Source organism: Xiphophorus couchianus, chromosome 22 (assembly GCF_001444195.1).
Source record: "Xiphophorus couchianus chromosome 22, X_couchianus-1.0, whole genome shotgun sequence".
NCBI classification, from domain to species: domain Eukaryota; kingdom Metazoa; phylum Chordata; class Actinopteri; order Cyprinodontiformes; family Poeciliidae; genus Xiphophorus; species Xiphophorus couchianus.
The window spans coordinates 19,928,844-19,948,335 of NC_040249.1; the positions used below are offsets into that span (position 1 = coordinate 19,928,844).

The 19,492-nt window shown below is 39.0% G+C and overlaps 1 protein-coding gene across 1 annotated transcript in view; it reads right to left on the reverse strand.

The window, feature by feature from the left end:
- Window positions 1-3,406: 3,406 nt before the first annotated feature.
- bcl11aa (BCL11 transcription factor A a) overlaps window positions 3,407-19,492 on the reverse strand; it is a 53,315-nt gene continuing 37,229 nt past the window's right edge. The window contains exon 3 of the mRNA XM_028006824.1: window positions 3,407-9,571. Coding sequence (XP_027862625.1) covers window positions 7,335-9,571 — 2,237 coding nt within the window. The 3' untranslated portion in view covers window positions 3,407-7,334. The remainder of the gene's footprint in view (window positions 9,572-19,492) is intronic.

The window sequence follows — 19,492 nt, forward strand, 5'->3', positions numbered from 1 at the left end:
TCATAGGATAGAAAAATGTGGGTTCTTGACAGGTGGGATCCTCTTTGAAAATACCTGATTTAAATGAGCTGGTCATTAACAGCATCCTGTCCTGCAGAACATGAGCGCAGGCTAAGAAAATATATTACCTTGCAAAAGTATTTAAATGATGCCTCTTTACTGTCACAGTCTTCAGTGTATTTAATATTAAAGGAAGGAAGATGACAAAGGGTTTTCCACATGTATTGTACAATTGAAAATCTGAAAAGTGTGGCATAATTTTGCGTGCCAGTTTACACCTGCTTTTCAAATGTGCTAAATTTGGACACAAAAATATGGACACAATCTGAATCAGGTTTAATAAATCGCATTATGGGTGGTAAGTAATTGCATTTGAACTTTCTGATGATCAGCATATGTTTTGCAAATTTCTGAAGGGAGGTGTGTTAAATATATTTTGTCTGCTATTCTCCTCATTTTGCTGACACAATCCTGTTTGCATGTTTGTGGATCAAGTTTGCACCTGTTTTTGTACCTGAAAACCTTTTATGGATCAGGCCCACAGGTTTTAATGAATCTTTACTACAGATGAATTTCACTTTTCAACTTCCAATTAATTTAAATTATATATCTTTTATATATCTTTTCATGTCAAGATTCATTTTTTACTATAATTGCTGTGGACATTTAAAAAGGTTTTGATTAATGCTTATGTGAAATGTGTAAAATATGAAGTTGATTTGTCATGGTAGAGAACTGAGAGTAAACTGATCAGAAAATAGGACTGGACAAGTGGAAAGTAATTGGCCTAGTTAAAGACCAGATCTGATTAATTGGGGCTATACATTTCCAGTAACCCCTCAAACATCTCATAGATGAAATATAAAGAGATTTTCACAAATTGAGCTGAGATACTGACAAAAAAAAAATTATTTCAACCAAAGGATATAGTAGTTTAGGGGCGATTGTAAGTACTTTTTTTTGTTTATCCAAAAATAATTAACTTTTTTTTTTTTTTAGAGAAAACAGAAGGAAAGAACAGAAGCTAATATGAAAATTTCCTTTGGAAGAACTGAATATGTAACAGGGTGTCTTGATCCTTCACATGACTATGTGTGTTCAAACGAGCTGGACACTGACCAATCAGATCTGTCTGTCCTTCAGTCACAAAGCTGACTGCTCCTGGAAGCTTTATGAGGCTTTGTGACTGTGGCTCAACAGAAGGACATAATGGTATTTACTCAGGTACATTCTGTGAAAGTACACGCCTGTATGAGCTCACACACTGCATACACCCTACACCCCACATAGGGGACAGTTATTATCAGCTACAGATAATGCACTATACTTTGAGGAGGGACACACACTTGGTATGCATGTGTTCTGAGATAATGTGTACACTCACACACACAGTTGCACTGAAAACAGCTGGTCTGTGTTCACTTTCAGATAGGATGTTGCATGCAGACACATGGGTGTCAGGAGTTCTCTAACCCCTCTGGGTAAGGTTGTGACATCGCACACACTCACACACCCCCACAACCACACACACACACACACACACATAGGAAGCTATAAAGTTCATTGAGGACAAGGCCAAAGGCTAACGTAAGGGTGGAGGAGGAGTTTTCTGGGTCCTGAGCACATTGTGAGCTTTTATCAAAGACACAGTGTTTATGTGCACAGATCACCACTGATACCCATGACACACACCCGCAAAATGTTTAGAGGTAGTGAGGTGTCTCTTTCATCCCTCTCACACTTTGTGCTTCAGTGGAATACGAAGACATGTTCCAGGATCATCTTTCTATTCACCTGATGCTGTAAAATCTTAACAGATTTTGTAGAAATGTTAAAAAAAACTTCTTTGAATGAGTGTCACAGTTTAAAGATGTCATACACTCTTATCAGACATGACCTCATGACCTCCTGCCTAATTATTTTTTGACCCCTTTTTTCCTCCCAAAACAACCTTGGCTGATGGATCCATGTTCTCCACAAAACCCCTGAAGCTGTGCTGTTATCTAGATGCTCATAGTTGATCATTCAAGTTACGAGATTTATTGGTCAAGCACATCACACAAATGCTGTCAACTTGATTAAATGGAAAACAGGGCGACATGGAGGTCAAATTTAAACTAATTCAGAACCATTATCACTATTTGACAGAATTCATTACTCAGTTGAATTAGATGCACCTGGTCTACAACATTGATAGGTGGTATGAAACATCCACAGGGCTGACAGGATCCAGTGCTTCCTGAAATTTAACACTGCCTCCACCAGCTTCTCACAGTGCATCCTGGGGTTATATGTTCCTAAGTTCCCCAGGAAGGAGACCCACATGCGACTGGCCATCCATGTGATGCAAAGGAAAACATGCCTCATCGTCAGACCAAGCTACTTTCTCCCATTAGTGGTTCAGTGTCTATCCTTGTACTTCTGACCTTTGTCAATCACTTTGTGTTACACTTCACTCTATGAAAAGTGCTTTATAGGTACAATTTGACTGATTCATTGCTTTGTGTTCCAGTCCCATTATTGGCACTTTCAATGGTTTAACGGGGTTAATCTTGACTGGTCTGTGGAAATGCATCTCCAATTGCAACAAACTATAACCCAAAATGTATTCTGACACCTTTCTACCAGAACCAACTGGTAGAAAGGAAATGTGAACTACCTAGGTCAGTGCTTCTCAATTCCAGTCCTCAGGCCCCCCTGCTCTGCATGTTTTAGATGTGCCTCTATTCCAGAACAGCTGATTCAAATGATTGCATGACCATCAAGTGCTGCAGAAACCTGTTGATCACCCATAGATTCAATCCAGGTGTGTAGCAGAAGGGAAACACCTAAAACATGCAGGGCAGGGGGGCCTGAGGACTGGAATTGAGAAACACTGACCTAGGTGAACCTTTGCTACCCTCATAAAGCCTCAGCAGGCTTTATATGAAGGAAAGAATACCCATGCTGTTCTTTCCTTTCTTCTTCATTTGATACCATGCAAAGCAGATGCTCCATCTGCACTGATGAAGATTCACTCATCTCACCATGCCAAATACCCCAGAAAGAGGGCAGTGTGATCTATATTTTATTCATTAGCTAATGATTACCATTGCGAGGAGCTTAAAAACTCTGTAGCACATTGAACTTCCATCCCACTATGGTCAGACAATCAACAAATAGTAATAAGAAGATTTTTTATTTACATAGCCATTCTTTTAGCAATGAGGCAGCTCAAAAAACTACAAGCTGACAACAAAAAGTAACTCAGTCTTTGTGAAGTGGTACTGTAAATTTGGAAAATGTGAAAATGTTTCATATTTTCACACTGAAAGCTGTAGAGAATGCGTTTTAAGAGATCAGTTTGTATATATATAAAAAAAGAAACAGCCTTACTAAAAAATGTTAATGAAAACAAGGGATCCCATTACACTTTCATCTTTTTTTATTAATCATTTTTCAATAAAGGGACAAAATGGGCGTGTGAACAGGATTATGCAGACATCTGCCAGAAAACACAGACAGTGGTATTCCCAATACAACTGAACAGAGATCCCAAACAGGTACAACAGAAATCATAGAGCTTGTTTTGTCCAATGACCACTGGCCACCATTAGAAAAGAAAACAAAATAAAATTATAGTATAACCAAAACAAAAGAATAAAATAAAAACAAACCAAAAATATATGACTCCATTCCATGTCTCTGTTCAGAACAGAGCATATAGGTAATAATAAATAGTAGCTCCCATTGTAAAAGATAAAGTTCATGTTCAAGTTACAACAAACAGCTCTCAGAACAGGAATAGAAAAGGCTGATAACAAAATATTCCGCATTGCCATTTACAAAAAAAGTCTCAACTCAAGCAGGCTTCTCCACATCCCCCTGGTCATTTTTAAATATGCTTTGCATATGAAAGTATATTCACCCAATCTAAATATAAAGCACCATTTAGTATTTGGCAATGGAAAAGAAAATGCAAAAACATTTTATTTCTTTTTAAATGTATTTATTCTAACTTTTTTTTTTTTAAGTAATCCATGTACTGCATATTAATTTTTTTTATCTTTAGATTTTTTTTCCTCCTCTCTTCTTGATGTTGGAATGTTGTCAGGTGGGAGAGGTGAGGGAGACAAAAGCACACAACAGAACAGGTCAACGTCAGCTTTCAGTACTGCATACAGGAATGGCAGCAGAGGGAGGAGAAAGAAGTGCGAATTAAAAAAAAACAAAAACAAAGAAGATATGTACAAACACCTCTATGGACAGCAGGAACCAAAGCAGCAGCCATCTGATGGCCTGCGACGCCTCCCAATGCCACACATTTTAGCTGCTTTTTTATGGGATGTTCTTTTTTTTATCGTTTTATTTTATTTCTTTAGACATACAAATAATTCGCACTATATTATCCTGCCAAATTAAAAAAATATACCGTGGCAGCTTGGGTTTTTTTCCACTACCAAAACAGGTATGGCAAATACCTTTAGAGAGAACAAGCAACAGTTAAAAATACGAGCCTCAATATAAATACTATAGTGCCTACTCTAAGTGAACATTGAATTCAAATACAATTCTAGAAATACAGAAAAAGTAGACCATAAATGTGTTTAAGTATAGGAACTGACATGACTGTGCATTTTCCTATATTTTAAGTTCTTTATTATATATTCATATATAATCTTAATCCTTTCCCCAATGCAAATTGTATTTCAACCTGAAGAGCCGTAAAGAACCAAGGCAAAAAAAAAAGAAAAGCAAAATGAAACAAAAAAAAATCAGCAAAAAAATTGTTGTTTTTTTTTCTAACGTTTCTGAAATGTTTCACCTCATATATACTGTGACGGGAGTATTGGATGCCATTGAGATGCAGTAACAAAACGTAAAACATTTCCCACTAAAACATAGCATAGCTCTGTTTGTGAAAAAATGTTCTATTTATGCCCGTGTTTAAAGGAGAAGTTCTACAAAAACAGAGTCTAATGGTGTGAGCAACAAGATCGGAGTGTCTGTTTTCCAGGCAGCAACTTGCTCAGATGATGATAAATCACAACTTATTTTTAAAAAAAGTGGTTGTTAATAAAGCCAGGAGAAGTGCATTTAGTTTGCTACTATGTGGGAGCAGTGGTTAGTTGGGAGGAGAGTGTGCTCTTGGGTTTCCAGGGTTAACAAACGGTCAAGGGTGAAATGGCGGGGATACAGAGGTCAGGGGTGATGAAGCTGCTTGCAAAAAGATTTTGTGCGCCTTTTTTTTTACTGCTCGCAACAAAGGGATCCTCATCATCTGACAGCATTACAAAGATTTTCCCCTTCAGCGTAAACTTGTAAACTGGGAAAACTAAAAACAGTGCACTTCATGTCAAACAAATCCAGCTTGTAGACTCAGTCCATGTACCATCTCTGCATGGATGTGGGACAATGCACACGTAGTGCTTTACATCGAACAGCATGAATGAAACTGAATAAACAAAAGCCTCTTATGGGTTTAAAATCAATAGAAAGCGAACCAAAATGAAATATAACGCGCCCTGTGTTAACCTACAATGACTCGCAAAAGTGTACACACCAATGTTAAAACAGCAGGTTTTTGTGATTACCGCCATTGTGAAATACAATTTTTCAAATATTTTTCCATCTTTAATGCAGAAGTCTGCAAATATTGACAAGTGAAGATGTAGGACACTTTTAGGCTCCAACCAAAGAGTGAATGTTGAAATGTAATCAAATTATGCTTCATTGAAGCATTAGTTCAGGGATGTACATGTCCAGATTTCACTTTTTCCTTATTCTAGAAGATCTGTTTTGGGGTTTTTTTTAGTTGAATTGTGGAGGAATAATTTCATTTTGAGTGTGGAAAACATGTTAAATTGATTTGTAATATTATTTTTTAAATCACAAAAACCTGACATTTCCACAAAGCTGTGGACAGTTTTAAGAGCCAATGTATGCATATTGGTTAGCATTAAAAGATTTTTCAAAAGCCCTAAAACACAGATATATGTTTTTGCAAGTGTCTCTTTCTCTGCTGATGGCCGTGTTTGGAGTTGTAAAGTGAAAAACATTGCCGTGTATACCATAAAGCATACGTTGTTTCCAGTTCTGTTTTGCTTTCTTTCTGTCTACCTTGTATTTTTTTTTTCACTGCTCTTAAGTAAAGTTAGCTTAAATTTGAGCTCACATATTACTTTATGCATTGTTCCACACACTGACATGCTGAAGCAGCATTGTAGGTTTGTGCTAACGCAGACATGTGACACTCTGCGCCTCATCCCTCAAGTTCAGGATTGTACATTTCATCATAGATTACCTTTCTCTCAAAAGCTCCACCATACCAAAAACAAATCTACAAGTAATTCAGATATACACAATACTGCTTGTACCATGCTTGTCATAAAATTTCCAATTATAGATAGCCTATTAAACATGTTAAAGGTAGCTAAATGATGATTTTGATCTTTCATCATGAGTTGTCCATTTGAGTCTTCAGGTGCTTGATGCAAGGACCTTTTTCTGCGTTAACTCTTTCAGCTTCGTCTGTGTGACCCCAAACTTAAACCAGATAAAATTATGGCCAATGCAGTTTTGAAATATCAAAGGCACTCTTCCTTAATCCTCCAAATGATAGTACAAATTGAGTTCTTAACACACTTTTTTGTCTTTTTGAAAGAAATTTGAGGCCTGTCATCACTTTCAGTTTAGTAGTCAAGCCAGATAACATGATTTTCTTTTCTTCTTTTAAACCCTGTGTGAACATGGCATCTTTTAGAAAGATCAGGATAAGTGCATTTCCAGGGTAGTAAAAAGAGGGTCAAGTAAAAAGACTGTTCACTTTCCATGTTACAAAACAAAGCTGTACATGATATGTGTTACAGAATGTACGCAGCATGGATGTATCTTTCTTCTCTTTTTTTCTTTTTAAAGAATAAAAAGAAAATAACTGAATGAGAGAAAAACAGCAACACATTTACTCAACAACTAACCAACCAGGGACAAATTCTTTTCTTTTTTTCTTTTCTTTTTTGATTAGCAAAAAACATACTATGCATGCTGACTAATTCTTAAAAATGGGGGAAAAAAAGAAAACTCAATAAAAGGAAATAGTACACAACATGTAAATTATTGCACAAGAGAAAGGCTCGAAGTTTTGCGTCAATGCAAGAGTATTGCCCCAATACAGATCATGCATTCGATGGGTAATGGAAACAAGGTGTGCTGGTGCAGAGCACATGGTCTTAGGCTTCCACCAGGTTGGTGAAAGGGGAGGTTTGGGATTGGGGAAAATCTACAAGGGGGCTAGGAATAAACACTTGACTGTTGGCGACCCAGTTGCAAAGGAAAAGGTCTCATTGTTCTGCCTTCTACTCTGACTTTATTTCGGTACTCAAGGGACGGTCACTGTGCCATTTTTTCATGTGTTTCTCCAAGGTGCTGTAAACACTGAAGGGCATTTGACAAATTTCACACTTGTACACATCTTTGCCCACCTGACCATGGGTCTTCATGTGGCGAGTAAGTTTGGAGCTCTGGGCACACGCGTAATTGCACAGCTCACACTTGTAGGGTCTCTCTCCTGTGTGGCTGCGCCGGTGTACTGTCAGGTTACTGCAGTTCTTGAAAACCTTTCCACAGTACTCACAAGTGTCACTCCTGCGTCCATCCTTGGAACTGGGTCTCCCAGGACCCCCAAGGTGGGGCGTGCTGCCCCCGCTGCCTGTCCCACTGCGACCTGACATTCCCCCATCCAGTTCTCCTGGAGGGGTCGAGAAACGCAGGCTGCCATTCTCTGAAGAGTGCTCAGATGATGATGCAAAAGGCGATTGTCTGGAATCCCCAAAGTTGAGAAAGGGGTCCTTGAGTTGTCGAGAGGCAGCATAGCCAGCCAACCATTGGGAGTAGACGTTTTCTGTATTAGGGATTGTGGGGGTAGGCAGGTCAAATTCTTTCTCCAGTTTAATACGTTTTGAGAAGGGACTAAGTGGACTGGGGCTACCCAGAAGCAGTTTCTTTGAGAGGCCAATTGAAGAAGATTCATTAGGAGACACTCCTCGTCCATTTACTGCAGAAACAGTGCCTTCCTCTACGCGTTCTGTTTCCAAGATAGAGTCTCCATCGCACATGTCCCGACTGTGGTGATGGTCTCTGCTGAGATGGTGGTGCAGGTGGTTCTCCTGGGCCATGGCGTTGCGTTTGTGTGCGTTGAGGGCTTCACTGAAATGCTGCATGCTGGCGGCCAGACCCATTCCCTGCATGACCTCTGGCAGTGAACGAGGGATAGACGTCTCATCAGCCACTCCGCCCAGTCGACTTCCAATACTGCTGCTGTTTTCATGCTGCCGTGCTGCTTCCAGGCTCAGTCCAAAGTGATAGCTGTTGTTTCGCTTGGGTGGCCTCTCCCCATTCTGTACTTCCTCCTCTTCCCCCTCCTCTTCCTCCTCCTCTTCTTCTTCCTCCTCCTCCTCTTCTTCTTCTTCCTCCTCTTCTTCCTCTTCTTCCTCCTCCCCATTTTCTCGTAACATGCGATTATTTTCACTTTTCAGCTTGGCCACCACTGATTTAAGTGCATTGCTTGCACTACCTATATGCTCACTAGTGCCAGGCTCTGGGGATGAGGCTATTGATAGACCATCTTCTGACTTGCCCGTGTTTGGCGAGGATGATTTGTGCATGTGCGTCTTCATATGTCGTTTCAGTTTGCTGGCTTGTGTGCATGCATGATCACACAAGTGACATTTGTACGGCTTCTCTCCTGTGTGGCTGCGCCGATGCACTATTAAATTACTCTGGAACTTAAAGGCTTTGCCACAAAACTCACAACACTTTGATTTCAACTGGGTGTTGGAGGAAGAGGGTGGTCCTGCTGTAGGGAGAGGGGTTGGAGGAGTGGTTTGTGAGCCCACAGGTGACTGCATTGAGCCTTGTAGTGGTGGTGGAGTAGCAAGATATGGAGGTTTGCTGCCCCCTGCACCCCCTGCACCTCCGTTTCCTCCTGTCTGGAATGGCTGCAGTAAGCGCTGCATGGGGCTTGGCCGGCTGGGTGATAGCGGGGGAGTAGACCCTGAGGTGTTGCCCGCCAGTTCCCGTAGACGCCTTGAGAAGTCCATTGTCGGAGGTGGGTCTAGAGGCAGAGGAGGATTAAGGCGCAGCACCCTGTCAAAGGCACTCGGGTGGTGGGCTGCCAGCGCCAGCTCCTCTGGGCTCAGGTGGTGGGGATCCAGATGGTTTCGCGGAGGGGGGCTGAAGAGAGGAGGTGTTGGGGGGAAACGCTGATGATGGCCTCCAGGAACACCAGAGCCAATGGCACCTCCTGCTCCAACGCTGTCCCTTCCCCCTGAGCCCGAGCCAGGGATGCGGAGGAGGTTGAAAGGGCTTGCATCAGGTGGCAAATGGAGGCCATGAAGGGGAGGCTGAGAAGGGCAGTCAGCACCACCACCAAGGGAAGAAGGTCCGCCCATGCGTGGGGTGAGAGGACTGCCATGTTCACTTTCCAGGTAGATTCGAAAGCCATGGGAGTTCTGAGCATGCTGCAGCAAGAACCAGGCGCTGCCGTATGACTGCTTACACGTTGTGCAGGTATACGTGGTTGGCTCCTCCTTACCTGTGGGAACAGAGAGGAAATTAACTTACTAACATGTTGACTATTTGTTGAACACTGATTTGTGAAACAGACTTAAAGAGAAATGGTCTGAATTTCTTTTAACACTTTAATGTAGAAAAATGCAGGACCTAAGGCCTAAACGTTACAGCGTTTAAAAGGGGTTGGCACATGGTGTTAAGGGCTTTCCAAACACAACAGCAGCTCTTATTGAAGTCATGCCCCACGTGAGTAGCATGTGAGAAGTACTGTGTGTATCTCTTTTTCTCCCAGACTGCTTTGGGACATAATTTCTCCCTTTAGACGGACTGAGAGTCCTCCATTGTCAGCAGGAGAACAAAGATGCAGGCTATCCCTGTGGACCGTTACTTCTTACTGATCTACCAAAACAGACTCGTTGGTGAATTCACACACATAAAAACACGCCCACACACACACACACACACACACACAGGAGACACAACTAAGAAAAATAACCCTCTTAAGTCCTTTAAGTCAGTGGGTTTTTAGTATTTACTAACCATCTTTAGTAGTATAAAATCATAACATCTTCATGAAATATGTACAATCCTTTACTGTTAATCTTGAAAGATGTTATTATATGCTCCAACTGAAATCCGTGATCCATATACCTTTAATCCAAAAAATACAGTACATGCTTATACTCAATGACTCATCCAAATAGGTAACCTTGGCTGCTAAAGGAAGCTAAAACTGTAGGAGTGTGAAACCTTTCAGGCTCCCGACTGAAGAGGAAATCTGATGCTCTCTGTCTGCCTCAGAGCTTTTTTTTTCTCCCTCATCGAGCCATGCACAATTACTTTGAGAAGATGATGAGAGGAACATTTAAAACAATAATTGCTTTTGTAGGGGCATCGGGAACGATGACCTGTGGTGTGACCCGCAACGCATGTCTAATCTCATTAGTGGACGGAATGGACGGCCATCAGCTCGTTTACGAGATTAGATGACAAACGAACCCCCCGTCGCTGCTGTTCAGAGGCGACTTCTGCTAACACGAAATGAAAAAGCACATCAAAAGCAAAAAGGAGACAATTTTACCAAAGTCTGGGAAATGATCTTATTAAAATACCAGTTCAGTTTGTTTCCACGAAGAAAAGAATCACTTTGGAATCATTGCTTTATCCATTGGCTCATTTTTGGAATGCATAACAAAGAAAATGAAAGTGATTCATCATAAAGCTTTTTTGTGTGAGTACAAACACTCAATATTTATAACACTTTGTAAATTTTTATAATTGTAAAATTATCAATAGATACTCACCAAATTCTGAAAGATGGATTCTGACCATGAATGGTGGTATACAGTAAAAAAAATAGTTTAAGTCCATGTGAAATATTTTACACTTAAAAATGAGTTGGAACCCAGGAGAGGAGAGGTCTTATTTCTCTCTGCTCTTATCACACTTCTCTCTTTCCACTGCTGCTACTTCAAGAGATCTTGATAATTGTGACACATAAGAATTTAAATTGACAAAACTGTTTATTTGGTCATGGATAGTGGTTGTAAATCTATCATTTGAGTTGAGTACAAAAAAACTAATTTGTTCATAGTCTAACATTAAAACCAACAAGTTAATGACAAAACACTCAGCATTTTTTTCTTTAGGCATTCTACCAAGAGAAACATTAATTGGAGGACCAGAATACAATTTTTAAAAAATTAAATTCAGTAATTTTACTACCTAAAACCACATATAAGCTAATGTAAACCCAAATTTCATTTCTCTTTAAAATGTAAATACTGCTAGGATTTTACTATGCTTTTAAATTATGAAATGTTTATTACGAAAATGGCATCCTATTTAAAGTTTGCCAATAGTTTCTTGGTAAGGATTTGGTCAGAGCAAATCAGGTAAGATGCTTTGGACTTTATCTGCTTCATGAGTGGCTTAACCCAGGGCTGCAACAGTTATAGCCCAGTCCCAGATACGCCTGCGTGGGGTCGCTCTGAAGCCCTCACAGAAGCTGCAGTCCATGCCTTATATGTAAATGTCCCTCAGACATTCAGAATTCAGAAATGATCACCTTTCATTTTGCACCACTTTTCTCCTTTCACTAAACTTTCATTTATATCTTTGAATACAACAGCTAGCTTCTTCAGTACTGTTCTGTTGGGTTGTGGTGTACTGTTCTTGCTCAGTTAAGTCCCAATGATTTTCTAGGCAATGGAATTAAATAATATTCATTGGTCTCATGTAATACAGTGAAGCCTCGCTATAAGGAGCTTCACCTTTCGCGGCCTTGCTGTTTCATGGCTTTTTTAGTGCACCTTGTTTTTATAACATATGAACGCGCATTGTGTTCTGATTGGCTATCGATAAATCCATCCCGTTCCTCGTCTCTGTCCAGTACAGAATGTGTTTGGCTTGGCAAATTTACGCTTGTGAATTTCCTCCACGACAAAACCCACAATGTCGACAAAACGTTCTGCACCAACAAAGGCACCTGAAGACAAAAAGGCAGAGGAAGATGCTAACTGTTGCAGAAAAAGCTAAACTTCTGCACATATATAGGAAAAAGAGCACCAACAACTAACAATAACTATGTCCTTCTCCCGGAAAAAGACACCTGCACCACGGCCGCTACAGGGGAGAGGCACAGTCAGAGGAAATGTGAAATATGCATGAGTCACAATGTGTCCAACCTCGTTGGTTGATTAAAATTATTATTTTGCAGTATTTCTAAAAACTATCAGTTATTTGTAAGAAAACATTTCTATTTTTATTTCTTAAACAAATGCTTGGACCTGAAAACAGGTTTTGATCTTTGGTTTCGTTCCATAGTTCTGTATAACAATACCTATATGGGTTCAGTAAATCTTTATAAACTGGGTTTCATCTTTCAAACTGGCCTGAAATAAATTTAGTTTTCAATTGTATTCTAGTTTATTGAATGACCAAAACTGATACCATTCGTGAGATATAAATCACGACTTCACATCTCAGTTTCTGAAACAAATGTTCGACCACGACCGTGCAACTCATGAGCTCAACTCAAAGCTCAGAACTGAATCTGTGCTGACTGAAGCTGTAAGGTTAATGGATGTTGGAGTAGGCGACCGCTCCACTCTATCTCCCTGTAATATACTCCCATCAGCCACTTCATTAGGCAAACTCTTCACCCCTCCAAGGTAGAAAAAAATGAAGTGAGAACACAAAAGATGAAGACAGATGGAGTCAAAGAAAGGCAAAGACAGAAATGAGACGGTGGTAATTCCTCTGGATTAAGTTCAATAAAGGTGACAAATACCTCTAACAACTCTAAAGTTTGAGCCTGGCTGAATAGATGGAGATGGCAAAAAAAGGAGGGGTATATAATAGCATCCGGTTCTTTACCTGGGGTAAATGTCAGAGCTTTGGAGGCACTAGTGAGACTCTAGAGAACACACGCAAGCACTGTTTCAGAAATGTCCTAACACTCAATACCTGCCATGCTACAGTGACAAGCACAGGCATTAAGCCCTATTAAGCCAAGGGCATTGCCTGGACACTTATGTGGTGCTAGATGGAGGAGGAAGCCAGTAAGTCAGCCTGGCTCAGGTTTCAGAGCTCCTCTGTGTGTGTGTATGCGGGGGTGTGTGTGCAGCAGGATCCCTTGGCTCCTTCAATCCCACTCTGAAGGAAATGTAGCACTTTGGCTGTCCGAATGGCGGAAATAAAGCTTGTGCACCACACTGAGGACACAGAGTACACACCTCGCAAAATAGATTTATTACGGCCATGCATCTTCACCAAGAAATTATAGCAAAATTATGGATTCATTCAATTATAGATTCAAATTACCTTTCAAATATGCCACCTTAGCAGGAGCAACAATAAAGTTAACAGAGCTAATAGAATTACACTATAAATAGTCAGTAAAATAAAAGTAGGCTCTTAAAGTATAATGTACATTTAGTTTTACTTGTTCAATTAGTGACTACACGTGTCCCTGTAAATCCAAGAGTATCCTGTTTAGATATTTTATATGAAAACACATTTACATTGTATTTTTTTTTTCTTTTTAAATGAATTTACCTTGGAACGTCAGCCTGAATAACTGTCTGTTCCTCAGCCAGTCATTCTGTTCTATAAATTAGCTGGATTGCCACCATTATTCCTCTCCAACCAGCTGGGAGACAGAAACCAATGCCAGGTCTTGGCTACCACAGGACAGTCCTGCAACTATCGCATTGGCCTTTCCACCGTCTCAGTTCAGTTTCTTTCTCTGTAGAAATGTACTTTTCTCTCCTCTGTTTTAATATTCCTACTTATTGTCTTGTGTGGAATTGCACCATGCAGCAATGCAACATCTCTACCACGGGTTAAGATGAAAATTATTATTGCAATCTGAAATTTCCATCTAAGCTCCTGGTGTTCAGGAAAAACAGATATGAGCCGATTCCCGATATTAATATATGTCAAGATTTTAAAAAGCTACAAATCAAGACTGCTAACTTTTTCCATCGAATGTTCCTTGCAAAGTCCTAAAACAAAAATAAAAAGAAACTGCAACCAGGGTCTTCAGCTACAGTAGATGTACTGTAAAGAAGTGCTGCCCTTCCCCGACTTGTTGCTGTGCGCTTCCATTCAGCTACAGTTTTTAAACTGCTAGTGTATACTGTAAATATTGTTCATTTACCAAGTTTTCATACCATGAAAATGAAACAAACAAAAGACTAGTCGTAAAGCAGGAGAAATTGATTTCTTAAAAGTTAAAAAGTTTGGAAGCAATTCCAACACAGGCCAGACATTCCTGTTTCTGTTCAGAGTTTTATGGGATTTTTTGGAGCTACAGCATGTTCAGACTTTCCTCGTATTGGCATGACTATTGTCCTCAGTTTGCCCTTAGGCATCATTCATGTTAGCAGACCATTTCTGAATGAACAAGTCACTGATAGAAAAGAAAGGCTTAGCTGAGATTTGTACAGTCAAAACTTGAGTACAAAAGCAGAAAATAACTCAAGGTTATTTTGTCTGAAATTATTCTTATTAAGATAATCATGTTTGTTTTGATGGCTTCTGATAGGAGTATAGTTAGGATTTTATTTAGCTCACATCTTAATGCGAAATGAAAACATTTCATTCAAAGAAACACTGTTATTGCTGACAACTTCTTTGTAATATTTATTTAAATTTATGTTGTATTCTTTGGTGCTTGACTGTAAATCAAAATGACTGACAATCAATTATTATAGCAAATGAAACAAATACTAAAATACAAAATGATAAAAAGTTTTAGTTCATATGACCCTACTAAAAAACAAAACACATGCTAGTACATGAATTTATCATACAAACAGTGGAGAGTTAAAACTAATCTAGTGTGCAAGTGTAAACTATTCAATATTTGTATTAGTAATAACCTATAATTTCCTATAACTTCAAACAGTTAATGAATGAAATAAACAAATAAATAAAAAAAAGTAATAAGTAAATACACATGCCTCTCCTTACGGCCTTAACAATATTTTGCGTTATAAAACATTGGCCATAAGTTTATAGTTACAAACCTTCAGCATTGCTTTATATTTTAACCCAGCATTCATGAGTCCTCCTGCCATCATGAACCATTAAAGTGTAATGTTTACGGTCTTTACACAGTGTTATTGCTCTCCTAAAGCACACGATTGGTGTCAAGAGAACGGTTTCATCCCTAATCAAAACTTCTTTTATGTCTTGAGATATTTATTATTTCTCCTGGCTTTATCAATTAAACGCATGCATCTTTGTAGAAAATCACTTGAAATCAAAATAAAATAAAAATAAATAGCTATTATAAAATCTGGGATGAAAACTTGACTCTCCACAGTGATAAAAGAGAGTGTAGAGTTAAACCTCCCACTATGAAAAGTTGTTTTGCAGTCCAGAGGAAATTGATCGGCACAGTCCTCCTCATTCAATTATTTTCCCTCTATGTTCAAGCATTCCTCCTAACTGGACAGCAAACAATTGGAATGCAAACAGTGGCAGCTGGTGTGCTGTCCGCTCGCAGAGGAGAGCGACGCCATCAAATAACAACACGAGAGAAATTGCTAAAAAAGAAAAATAAAAGCCACCAGTGCTCCGCTTGGAGGGAAATCAGCCTCTATTACTGGCCAGATCAAAGCAACTTCCTCAAACACAGCCATTTTAAGAAAAAATATGACAGCGTTGGTGCAAAGAATACTAGAAAGCAGCAGACAATAACTACCAAACAACACTGAAAAAGACTGAGGAGAAAAGTCTGAATTCCTCAGTTTGCAGTCAGAAGAATTGTGCTTCTTTGACGACTGAAGTGGCTTCTGTTCAGCAGCTTTTGCTTGAGCTGCACAACGATGAATTTGTTCTCACCTAAATGACATTTAGCCTAAGTCTATATCAAAATAATAACACACATATGGTCTGAATTTGACCACATTGGGCATTTTGTCACTAGATTTCACAACTGGGTTCTACTGAAAAGAGCTGGAGATTAAATTTGTAATAAATTAGGGTTATATTTATACATTAATTGAAGTGAGTCATTTCATGTACTTTTAAAAATGCCGTGAAATGTTTCAGAACTTTTTTCTGTCTCTTATCAGACATCATCTTAAACTTTCCGTTTAGCTTGTGGCTCTGCTGCTATTGTCCATCTGAGAACGATGCCTCTACACAGATAAGGTGTTTAAATGCCAGAGTGATATGTTTATCTCTTTTTTGTTGAATAGTTGCAGGAATTATTCCACAACAACAGCAAGGAATGTATATACGCCTCAAACCTTAAACCAGAAGTATAAAAATGAAAACTTGATTTAAACCAGGATACATCTGTGCAATCATAAAGAATTATGAAAACTGTCAAGAACATCTTGATGTAGTTTAAAAAAAACACAAGACCACTATTTTGTTTCTGCGATTGAAAGAAAAGAAATAAAATGTATTTTTATCTTCAAAAGAACGCGGTTCAGTCAGCGGTGGATTTGTCAGATTTATAGACTTTTAATCAACGAGAACATCAACAATACTGTCACCACAGAAAACCCCCAAGCAGAACTTAAATCGGCTTCAAAAAACTTTTGAAAAATGAGTGTCAAGGAAGAAAAGAACTTTGAGCGCATTTGGATTACCAAAGACAACAATGAATTACCGACCCGCTCTCTGATTACATGCTGTGTTCAAGCGCAGAGGTGCGTTTGGACATGTGTGTCTGCGTGGTGCTGCTAAACAGCCATGCAGTCCAGGCTGATGAGCAAGAATATCAATACAGTCTGTCTCTGCATGTGTGTGTGTGTGTGTGTGTGTGTGTGTGTGTGTGTGTGTGTGTGTGTGTGTGTGTGTGTGTGTGTGTGTGTGTGTGTGTGTGTGTGTGTGAGATATCAATACCTTCTGTGTCTGTGTTTTGAACCCCTGCTGCGTTACAGACTGTGCTATTTGCAACTCTCTTACCAATCTACTTATGAGCGTGTGCGCGTCTGTTGGCCAAAAAATAATGTGACAATCTCTTCTTGTTCCATTTCTTTGTAGCTCTCATAAACATACAACCTCTCTCACACAAATAGTTCCGTCTTTTTTTTAAACTTTGTCCAAATGAAACAACTCGGCCCCTTAATCTATAGACGCAGTCAAATAGTGTAGTGTAGTGTGTGTGTGCGGGTGAACATACATGTGTGTTCATTTGAGGGACTGGTAGTCATGATGGCAGGGACAGCATTCACTTAACCCCAAACCGCCGTGGTGAAATTACAGAGCGTCCAAATTACAGCACTTATGTGAACATAGAAAGAGGGAGAGTAGACTTGGTCCTGACATGCATACACACATACACGCACACACACAATGCATGTGAGCCTGGTGACTCAGCTCGAGAACTGGCATTAAACCACAAATCGACAAACTTTATTTCACCTCATTTTTATTGCGGATTACTGATCTTAATCACTGTTTAAGCAGTCGGGTTGTTTTGTTGTAACTACTGCTGCAATACTCACAATGACATCTGTTCATCACACTGTGTGTCTGATTCAACTGTTCACTAGATCTGTACATTAAAACTCCTTCAGCCCATCCTGATCATCATATCAACAGCAGAAGAGTTTTATTGTGAATGTAATGGCATTTTGCTATTAATGAGGAAGTTATTATTGTAGCCCCTAAATATGCTTTCAGGACTGTTTGATGAGTTCGTTCAAACGAAGCATTTTGGGTGCCTGAAATGATAAACATCAACTACAGACAGACATCACTTTAATTAGAAATAAGTGCAGTTTTATAATTCAATAAGTTCTGCTTTGAGAGCTTGTGACTTATAGAAAATGGAAACGATAAGCTTTTGACAAGAATAACTTGCAAGAACTGTGAAGAGTTGTCCACAAACAATGCTAATGTTAGCATTTGCTTCAGAGCTAAAAGACTATCCGGGTTTATTTTAGCAAGTTTACACTGGATTTAATCAACTCTAGTTTAAAATCTAAAGCATCTACACTAATCAAAGGTTTTTCAAACATAGCTTGAGATTGTTTTTGATATTGTGGCTCTGAATTAGCCAGGCCAGGCAAACAGTTTTATTTTATTGTCTTACATTGAGTAAATTCAGGTGTGACAGCAGCATTAAGTTCACATACCGCTCTGGAAAAAATCAAGAGACCACTGCACTGAACCCCATTGAAAACTTCATGGTTATTCCACCAAATATTAATTTCTGTACTCTTCCTGAGATAAAACATTACTATTGTTGTTTCTAAATGAATATAACTCGTTTTCTTTGCATCTTTTTGTTGTTTTTACCATTTCTCATTTTCTGCAAATAAATACTAAACTTTTGCTTGAAATTTTGGAGACATGTTGCCAGTTATTCATAGAAAGACTCCACCTTTTGTACGTAGATTTGTTTATTTCTTCTACTTATGGACTAGTTTCAATCTATAATCTGGGAAAAGAGGGGGCCAAAGCTCGACAAACAGACACACACTCATGCCTAATGGCAATTTAAGGTCTTAATTTTGAAACTTTTTTTGGTATATTCCAAAAGATTGCAGGTCCTTGGAGAAATGCTACAAATGCACAGGGAGAGCAGGAAACTCCAAATAAAAAGCTGTCCTGCATTCAGACAGAACTGCTAAATCAGGTTAGTGATGCATCACATTTGAGAACCATCTGTTTTGAGCACTGAGTCATTGCAAGTTCAGAAGTCTGACTTGTGACGATAGAAAGCTCTCCAGCTCATCATTCCACAACAGCATGCCATCAATGTCAATTCAGCCAGACATCAAACAGAGATGTTTGAGTGTGTGCCTTTAATAAAGTCACACACTGCCTTTAATAAAGCACATATCCTTCTAAAGGATTCCAACTTTCACTTTATGAAAAAGTTTGCCAACAATACAGAGAGCGAGTCAAGATGTCTCAGGCTTTACAATGGTAAATATCAGCAATGAAACACACAAAACTACAAAGTTTAAACAAACAAAACAAAACAGAGCATTCTGTAAAACCAAGAACTTGCAGAGGGTGTGTTTTCTTTTTATTTTCACTGTATTGTGTTTTTGTGAAAACAAAATTAATAAGAAAAGAAACGTAGGAGCTTTGCGTTAAAGCCACTAAAAGTGTGATGACACCCTCTGTTTGCCGTATTATTACATGTTTAAGTGGATTTTCTAAATATTTCAATATTGACATATTTTAGAAACAATAAGTAGAGACTTCCTGCATCCTCCATCTGTTTCAACACAGAGTATGAAATATCAAAGATATTGCAAAAAATCAATGGAATCATGCAAAATTATGTTGCACCACTGATTTATATTATATTGAAATATTATTTTCTCATTTTATTAGGTAATGATTAAATATATTTTATCAAACTTTTCTTAACATTCATGCCTGGCCTGACCAAAGCAGATACCTGTGATAGAGGTAACAGCATTGAACCTAACAGAAGACAAAGGGTTAACAACAGCAT